The sequence below is a fragment of the Oncorhynchus clarkii genome, chromosome 26 (genome assembly GCF_045791955.1).
Source record: "Oncorhynchus clarkii lewisi isolate Uvic-CL-2024 chromosome 26, UVic_Ocla_1.0, whole genome shotgun sequence".
Taxonomy (NCBI): domain Eukaryota; kingdom Metazoa; phylum Chordata; class Actinopteri; order Salmoniformes; family Salmonidae; genus Oncorhynchus; species Oncorhynchus clarkii.
Genome location: NC_092172.1, coordinates 34,456,846 through 34,466,051, shown reverse-complemented (window position 1 = coordinate 34,466,051; position 9,206 = coordinate 34,456,846). Strand labels below are relative to the sequence as shown.

General features: G+C 41.7%; 1 protein-coding gene across 4 annotated transcripts; it reads right to left on the bottom strand.

Annotated features, from left to right (window-relative positions):
• On the bottom strand, positions 1-4,694 carry LOC139384530 (major histocompatibility complex class I-related gene protein-like). 4 transcript variants are annotated; one of them, XM_071129365.1, is made up of 4 exons: positions 4,627-4,694; positions 4,119-4,337; positions 2,739-4,023; positions 1,404-1,532 (listed from the first exon to the last, which is right to left on the bottom strand). In XM_071129365.1, exons 2-3 carry the CDS (start codon positions 4,174-4,176, stop codon positions 3,002-3,004), a joined length of 1,080 nt encoding a protein of 359 aa, XP_070985466.1. In that variant the 5' UTR covers positions 4,177-4,337; positions 4,627-4,694; the 3' UTR covers positions 1,404-1,532; positions 2,739-3,001. The 4 variants fall into 4 exon arrangements, with proteins under 4 accessions (XP_070985468.1, XP_070985467.1, XP_070985466.1 ...); XM_071129364.1 differs by lacking the exon at positions 4,627-4,694 and having other exon boundaries at positions 4,119-4,429; XM_071129367.1 differs by lacking the exons at positions 2,739-4,023; positions 4,627-4,694 and having other exon boundaries at positions 1-1,532; positions 4,119-4,429.
• Between the last annotated feature and the right edge of the window lie 4,512 nt (positions 4,695-9,206).

Sequence of the window (9,206 nt, the reverse complement as noted above, 5' to 3'; positions counted from 1 at the left end):
TTATATTCAAAATCATATGTTTATTGTTGTGGTCCAGCCTTGAAGTGGAAATGTAGGCATGAATCAATCCATTAATCGATTAGGCTACATGTTACTGTCTGTAATAAAGGTATTATTGTGCAGTAATGATGAACAAACACTACATGCAATACAACACAGAGACACTGTAAAGACATTCCAATAATAAACAGACCTCATACACATGATCACATGATTCTCATTCTGGGTAAGATACTGGATATCAGCTGATACAGCACAGATATAGAGAACATTCTGAAATTAATGAATAGTCATGATTGGAAATGACAGCTCTGGACTAATGCCCAGATGTTGGTTACGTCTCCCCAAACTGATCCTTTACAGTTCTCTATTGAGAGGAAGGGAAGATTGACTGACAATAACAGAATCATTCACACATTTTGTGTCTGCTCTGATAGGTGCTCTGGCAGTCATATTTTCATTGTGAATTGAGCTGAATCGACAAAGCTGCCTCAGTGTCCCAAAAATGTATCAGGTCTCAGAATCTGAAGAAAGGTTCATTTCCTCTGACACTGTTGCATCAACGTTGACCAGTTTAGACTGAGAGGCAGTGTTACTCCACCTCCTTTTGACACAAATGAAAATGCTGAATAGAATAACAACCAGCAGCATCACCAGTAGAGCTGAGAGGGTGGATAGGTGAACTCTCTCTGCCCCAGACTCCCAACTGACATCCAGCTTGTTGTCCAGACTGAGGTGAGAGGCAGTACAGGTGTAGTTATGTCTCTTCTTTAGCTCCTCAGTACTGACCTCCAGACGCTTCCTCAGCTGGTAGGTCCTGTCTCCACTAGGCAGAACCTCCCCCCCTGTCAGCTCCTGTTCTGCCACTGGCTGGCCGTCTCTCAGCAGGGTCAGGTTGATGTGGCGGGGATAGAAACCAAACGCCAGGCAGCTCACCTGAAAGCCTCCAGAAACCTCTTTCTTTATCAACCTGAGTCTGGGAGGAACTTTACGCATCATAACGTTCTTCTCTCTCTTCAGGATTGTCTTCAGTGTTCTGATGCAAAGGGTAAGTAAAACATTCTCATAAAGAATTTTTTCCTGTAATTGCCTCATCCCATCCCATCCTTGCAGTAGTTTACCAGCATCATATGTAAAATGTGTCATGTTGTAATATATTGCATGATCTACAAAAACTGCATTGAAAGTATTCTTTGTCATGATCAGGGCTGGTTCACCATTGTCAAACATCTCACAGCCAGCCATTCTTTGCTGAACTTGAACACCTTCCGTGAGATTCAAGTGGTGCTTTAGGTGAAAGTATCTCTCCTTCATGTGGTGGTACATAACTCCAAATACAAAATCTCCGTTCTTAGCTTCATCATCATGTATTTTGTCTGAGGTGTTATGTCCCTTGTAGATGAAGTGTTTCATGTTGGAGTCATAGTAAGTCACTTGAACATCATCCAACATCACCACAACCGTAAACTCAGGGAAAGGCGTCTCTCCACTTATATATGTTGCAAGTGCCCACAGAGAATGTGATCCTGAACCTGGGAGAGCAGTTATATTAAAATGAGTTATGAACATTTTATATTTTATAACATAACAAATCATTTAATGAGTTGAGATAAAGTAAATAGTCCATATTACCTGAGTTGACAATGGTGCAAAAGGAAAGAACAAACAAAAAGATAGATAGTTTTCCCATGATTTAGAAAATGTAGCCTCGCGTAGCAAGTTTCTAAGCTCTCAAGAGTGTCTGACAGACTTCCCCTTTCTTTTAGCTATGAATAACAATGTGCTACACAGTTGGTTGTGTAGCTTTTTGGGGGACAATACCAAATTCACGTAGAAATGTACGTTATAGATATGTCATTCTCAATGAAAGCAAGTCTGAGAAGCGGTATATCCGTTCTATTTCTGATATTTCTATGCTCCCTTTTATTAAAGCGCTACTGCCCCTGAAATATCACTTCTCGTTTAGAAAATGTCCTGTGTGGCATCGATATGAGACAGAAACATTTATTCTAGTGTCAACATTGACTACAAAGTGTAAATAGGATAACTTTGGTCATAAAGTCAGTCTCGTCCAAAATGGAGATTTGCGAGATTATAGGAAAAAAGTGTATGTCACTGGAATTACTAAAGCCAATGATAATGATGCATCCCAAATGGCACCCTATTGTCTATATAGTGCACTTCTTTTGACCAGGGCCCATAGTGAACCATGTAGGGAATAGGGTGCCATTTGGAACGTATCCTCTGAGCACCTGCCCTTTACATAATTAATAGAATGTAGGTTAGATAAAGATGTTTATGGCTTTTACATGGAAAAATGCACAAAGCAGGTTTAGGGAATATAATATGGCCAGTGGTCCTAGGTTTTAGCTCAGAGGGCTCACACAGTATTGTGATGTGCATCAGACCTAGCTGGTCTCATTAGGAAACAGGTAACATGGAAGGATACTTATTTAACATGTGGAATGGAGACACTGGATTTGCAGCCTTTTGATGTATCATTGGGTGTCCAATACATAATAACAGTTAATTAAAACAGACCTTATATTCAAAAGCTATGTTTTATGTTGTGGTCCAGCCTTGAAGTGGAAATATAAGCCTGAATATTTGACTGGGGAAAAGTAGCACTAAATGACTTTTTCATGGCACTGACTGCAGATATGAAGTGCATTGTGAAATGAATGAATAGTCATGATTAAAAATGACAGATTACATAACAGAAATAATTCAAATAATACCTTTGTTAATGAGCAGGATGCCAAACCAGCCTATAAAATATATGAATGCAGATCTGTACTAATAATACCCAGATATTTGTTCTGGTCATCAGTCTCCCCAAATTGATCCTTTACAGTCCTTTGTTGAGGGGAAGGGAAGATCAACTGACCATAACAGAATCATTCACACATTTTGTGTCTTCCCTCATAGGTGCTCTGGCAGTCATATTTTCATTGTGAATTGAGCTGAATCGACAAAGCTGCCTCAGTGTCCCAAAAATGTATTAGGTCTCAGAATCTGAAGAAAGGTTAATTTCCTCTGACACTTTTGCATCAACGTTGGCAATTTTAGACTGTGAGGCAGTGTTACTCCACCTCCTTTTGACACAAATGAAAATGCCCAATAGAATAACAATCAGCAGCATCACCAGTAGAGCTGAGAAGGTGGATAGGTGAACTCTCTCTGCCCCAGACTCCCAACTGACATCCAGCTTGTTGTCCAGACTGAGGTGAGAGGCAGTACAGGTGTAGTTGTGTCTCTTCTTTAGCTCCTCAGTACTGACCTCCAGACTCTTCCTCAGCTGGTAGGTCCCGTCTCCACTAGGCAGAACCTCCCCCCCTGTCAGATCCTGTTCTGCCACTGGCTGGCCGTCTCTCAGCAGGGTCATGTTGATGTGGCGGGGGTAGAAACCAAACGCCAGGCAGCTCACCTTGAGCCCTCCAGAAACCTCTTTCTTTATCAACCTGAGTCTGGGAGGAACTTTACGCATCGCAAAGGTCTTCTCTCTCTTCAGGATTGTCTTCAGTGTTCTGATGCAAATGGGAAGATGAACATTCTCAAATAATACTCTTTCAAACGCTTGCCTCATCCCATCCCATCCTCGTAGTAGTTTCCCAGCATCATATATAAAATGTGTCATGTTGTAACATACCATTTGATCTGTATAAATGGCATTGAAAGTGTCCTTTACCACGAACATGACCGGTTCACCATTGTCCAACATCTCACAGCCAGACATTCTTTGCTGAACTTGAACACCTTCTGTGAGGTTGAAGTGGTGCTTTAGGTTAAATGATCTCTCTTTCATGTTGTTGAACATCATTCCAAATACATAAGCTCCGTCCTGAGCTTCGTTATCATGCATTTTGTTAGGGGTGTTATTTACCCTGTAGATGAAGTGTTTCATGTTGGAGTCATAGTAAGTCACTTGAATGTCATCCAACATCACCACAACCGTAAACTCAGGGAAAGGCGTCTCTCCACTTATATATGTTGCAAGTACCCACAGAGAATGTGATCCTGAACCTGGAGAGGAGTGATATTATACACAGATATGGATATTTTTATAACATAACAAATCATTAAATGAGTTATGAGAGAAAGTAGATAGTACATCTTACCTGCGTTGACAATGGTGGAAAACGAATGAACAAAAAGAAGGACAGACAGTTTGCCCATGATTTTAAAATGTTCTACTTTTCCAGTAGCCTCGCGTAGCAGGTTTCTAGCTCTGAAGTGTCTGACAGACTTTTCTTTTCACTTGTCAAAACAAGGCAAAGTACTTTAATGTTGTTGAACGAGTCGAACAAATGGAGGTGGAAATTTAAGACCAAATGAAGCTGAGGGTATAATGAGGAAGAGAGGGTGAGTCATGTTGCATGTTGCGCACACAGCCAAACACCATTCAGATGATACTGTAAATGAATTACAAAAAATCGTGTTCGTTTGTGTGTATGTTCATGTTCTGTCTGTCTGTATTTGATTCAAATTTGTGCTAGAGTGTGCAGCATGTGTGTGGTTTGTGTCCGTGTGTGTGTGTGTGTGCGTGCGTGCGTGCGTGCGTGTGTGTGTGTGTGCGCGCGCGCGTGTGTGCGTGCGTGTGTGCGTGCGAGCGTGTGTGTGTATTACCCTACTAATTCTTCCCCTCTCTCTGTTTTGCCTGTCCAGCTCTCCTCATACACAAACATACACACTCCTCCCTCCCCGTCTCCTGTCAGAGTGTGTTCAGGAATGGGAATTTTTAATGTTACCTTCTGAACAATTTCCAATCCAGACAAACTTCTATAAGAGGCTAAGTAAGATTGAGGACCACTTTGCCCAAAAAATGACTGACTGTTGCCTTTAAATCAATGAAACAGGAAAAGGAAGGGAAAGGCTGGGGGCCACTCTTGACTTGAATAGACTTGTGGAAAAGATCAGTTTCCAATACAGCTGGCCAAATATTAACCACCATTAGGTATTGTGCTTTGGAATGGGGACTTTGAACCAGTTAGTTTAGGTTGTTTGTGCTTTTGGATGGATATTACAGTAGCCATCTTTTGTTTTAAAATGGCAGGGTGACATTAAATGATGTATGAATTATATTGTCATACACATGATAAAAACAGCAGCTGTTCATATAAAAGTACAACCAAATACAGTATGTTGTAGGTATTGCTTATGTTTAGTTCCTATAACTTTCCAACCTAGACTTTTATAATAGACTTTTCAACAACTAACTAAGTAGTGCCTTATTGTAGCAGAAGCGTAAATGGGGGCATCCTGGGATGTGCTTTTGTATGTTATTGCTGTAAGAGCGAGTTAGCTAGCATGCTCTAATAGTATGTTATTGCTGTAAGAGAAAGTTAGCTAGCATGCTCTAATAGTATGTTATTGCTGTAAGAGCGAGTTAGCTAGCATGCTCTAATAGTATGTTATTGCTGTAAGAGCGAGTTAGCTAGCATGCTCTAATAGTATGTTATTGCTGTAAGAGCGAGTTAGCTAGCATGCTCTAATAGTATGTTATTGCTGTAAGAGCGAGTTAGCTAGCATGCTCTAATAGTATGTTATTGCTGTAAGAGCGAGTTAGATAGCATGCTCTAATAGTATGTTATTGCTGTAAGAGCGAGTTAGCTAGCATGCTCTAATAGTATGTTATTGCTGTAAGAGCGAGTTAGATAGCATGCTCTAATAGTATGTTATTGCTGTAAGAGCGAGTTAGCTAGCATGCTCTAATTACAATGGTGGCATTAGCTCCTTGCTAATTCACAGTTATTACTACAGACTAATCACAAATCTACACCCATCTAATGTGCTTCCTTGTGTCTATCATCAGGAATAAACAGCAATCAACTGGGATCTCTGGATAGACATCTTTTCTCTATTACTCAAGAGATTTACGAAGTACGATCACATCTGTTACACTGGTGCCGAGACCAGTCTTCTGGTCTTTATGGAGCATCTGTTACACTGGGCCCGAGACCAGTCTTCTGGTCTTCATGGGACATCTGTTACACTGGGCCTGAGACCAGTCTTCTGGTCTTCATGGGACATCTGTTACACTAGGCCCGAGACCAGTCTTCTGGTCTTCATGGGACATCTGTTACACTGGGCCCGAGACCAGTCTTCTGGTCTTCATGGGACATCTGTTACACTGGGCCTGAGACCAGTCTTCTGGTCTTCATGGGACATCTGTTACACTGGGCCCGAGACCAGTCTTCTGGTCTTCATGGGACATCTGTTACACTGGGCCCGAACTTAGTCTTCTGGTCTTCATGGGACATCTGTTACACTGGGCCCGAGACAAGTCTTCTGGTCTTCATGGGACATCTGTTACACTGGGCCTGAGACCAGTCTTCTGGTCTTCATGGGACATCTGTTACACTGGGCCCGAGACCAGTCTTCTGGTCTTCATGGGACATCTGTTACACTGGGCCCGAGACAAGTCTTCTGGTCTTCATGGAGCATCTGTTACACTGGGTATGAGACCAGCCTTCTGGTCTTCATGGGACATCTGTTACACTGGGCCCAAAACCAGTCTTCTGGTCTTCATGGAGCATCTGTTACACTGGGCCCGAGACCAGTCTTCTGGTCTTAATGGGACATCTGTTACACTGGGCCCGAAACCAGTCTATAACATTCCTAAAGAAAATCGAAAGACTTGATAGTAATTTGTGTTCAACGGAGAGCCATAAGATATTCTGGTGCATTTGGTTGATATTCATTTGAACAAAGCATTAAAGAGTTAACCTGGCAGCCGTGTTTTGAGTGAGTTGGAGCTGGTTTAGGTACGTTTGTTGCTGCAGATGACCATATGACAGGACAGTACTCTAAGTGTGATAGAACCAGAGATTGATTGTGGACTACAGGAAAAGGAGGGCCGAGCACTCCCCCATTCACATCAGCGGGGCTGTAGTAAGCAGGTCGAGAGCTTCAAGTTCCTTGGTGTCCACATCACCAACAAAATATCATGGTCCAAACACACAAGACAGTCGTGAAGAGGGCACGACAACATCTTTTCCACCTCAAGAGACAGAAAAGATTTGGCATGGGTCCTCAGATCATCAACAAGTTCTACAGCTGCACCATTGAGAACATCCTGAGAAATGAAGGCTATTCCATGCAAGAAATTGCCAAGAAACTGAAGATCTCGTACAATGCAGTGTACTGTTCCCTTCAACAGCGCAAACTGTCTCTAACCAGAATAGAACGAGGAGTGGGAGGCCACGGTACACAACTGAGCAAGAGGACAAGTACATTAGTGTGTCTAGTTTGAGAAACAGACGCCTCACAAGTCCTCAACTGGCAGCTTCATTAAATAGTACCCACAAAACACCAGTCTCAACGTCAACAGTGAAGAGGTGACTCCGTGACGCTGCCCTTCTAGGCAGAGTTCCTCTGTCCAGTGTCTGTGTTCTTTTGCTCATCTTAATCTTTTATTGGCCAGTCTGAGATATGGTTTTTCTTTGCAACTCTGCCTAGAAGGCCAGCATCCCAGAGTCACCTCTTCACTGTTAACATTGAGACTGGTGTTTTGTGGGTACTATTTAATGAAGCTGCCAGTTGAGGACCTGTGAGGCATCTTTTTTTATTTTATAATGTTTTTTTTAATCAATTAGTGTATTTGAGTTCAACTACAATATTTGTTGTAATTTTTGTTCTGTCTTTTCTGGTGGATTAAATTGAAATTGTAACCAACTTCTTATGACTTGTTTTAAAAATAGCGATATTTGGGAGATGTTTCCTTTTCAAACAAATGAAAGTGAGAGGTTGTAATCTGAATAAAGTGAAAAAGGCCTTTCTTGAACATAGGTTGAGACAATTTTACTAATTTGATAGAGAACCAGTTTAGATTTAAGTATAACTTTTGTATGACTGAAGCCTTTAGTGAGAGGTCTAATGCTTTAATATTTAATCATTTCAGTGATTTCAACATTTATTGGATATTTCAAACTTTTTTAACAAATCAAAAACGGAAAAATTGGGAGTGCAAAATTATTCAGCCCCCTCAAGTTAATACTTTGTAGCGCCACCTTTTGCTGCGATTACAGCTGTAAGTCGCTTGGGGTATGTCTCTATCAGTTTTGCACATCGAGAGACTGACATTTTTTCCCATTCCTCCTTGCAAAACAGCTCGAGCTCAGTGAGGTTGGATGGAGAGCATTTGTGAACAGCAGTTTTCAGTTCTTTCCACAGATTCTCGATTGGATTCAGGTCTGGACTTTGACTTGGCCATTCTAACACCTGGATATGTTTATTTTTGAACCATTCCATTGTAGATTTTGCTTTATGTTTTGGATCATTGTCTTGTTGGTTGACAAATCTCCGTCCCAGTCTCAGGTCTTTTGCAGACTCCATCAGGTTTTCTTCCAGAATGGTCCTGTATTTGGCTCCATCCATCTTCCCATCAATTTTAACCATCTTCCCTGTCCCTGCTGAAGAAAAGCAGGCCCAAACCATGATGCTGCCACCACCATGTTTGACAGTGGGGATGGTGTGTTCAGAGTGATGAGCTGTGTTGCTTTTACGCCAAAAAGTTCAATTTTGGTTTCATCTGACCAGAGCACCTTCTTCCACATGTTTGGTGTGTCTCCCAGGTGGCTTGTGGCAAACTTTAAACAACACTTTTTATGGATATCTTTAAGAAATGGCTTTCTTCTTGCCACTCTTCCATAAAGGCCAGATTTGTGCAATATACGACTGATTGTTGTCCTATGGACAGAGTCTCCCACCTCAGCTGTAGATCTCTGCAGTTCATCCAGAGTGATCATGGGCCTCTTGGCTGCATCTCTGATCAGTCTTCTCCTTGTATGAGCTGAAAGTTTAGAGGGACGGCCAGGTCTTGGTAGATTTGCAGTGGTCTGATACTCCTTCCATTTCAATATTATCGCTTGCACAGTGCTCCTTGGGATGTTTAAAGCTTGGGAAATATTTTTGTATCCAAATCCTGCTTTAAACTTCTTCACAACAGTATCTCGGACCTGCCTGGTGTGTTCCTTGTTCTTCATGATGCTCTCTGCGCTTTTAACGGACCTCTGAGACTATCACAGTGCAGGTACATTTATACGGAGACTTGATTACACACAGGTGGATTGTATTTATCATCATTAGTCATTTAGGTCAACATTGGATCATTCAGAGATCCTCACTGAACTTCTGGAGAGAGTTTGCTGCACTGAAAGTAAAGGGGCTGAATAATTTTGCACGCCCAATTTTTCAGTTTTTGATTT

Excerpts from the sequence above, each read along its gene's own strand:
- LOC139384530 (XM_071129365.1), bottom strand. The coding sequence starts at position 4,176 with ATGGGCAAACTGTCTGTCCTTCTTTTTGTTCATTCGTTTTCCACCATT. Across the intron at positions 4,024-4,118 it reads TTCCACCATTGTCAACGCAG|GTTCAGGATCACATTCTCTG; the intron begins GTAAGATGTACT and ends ACTCCTCTCCAG.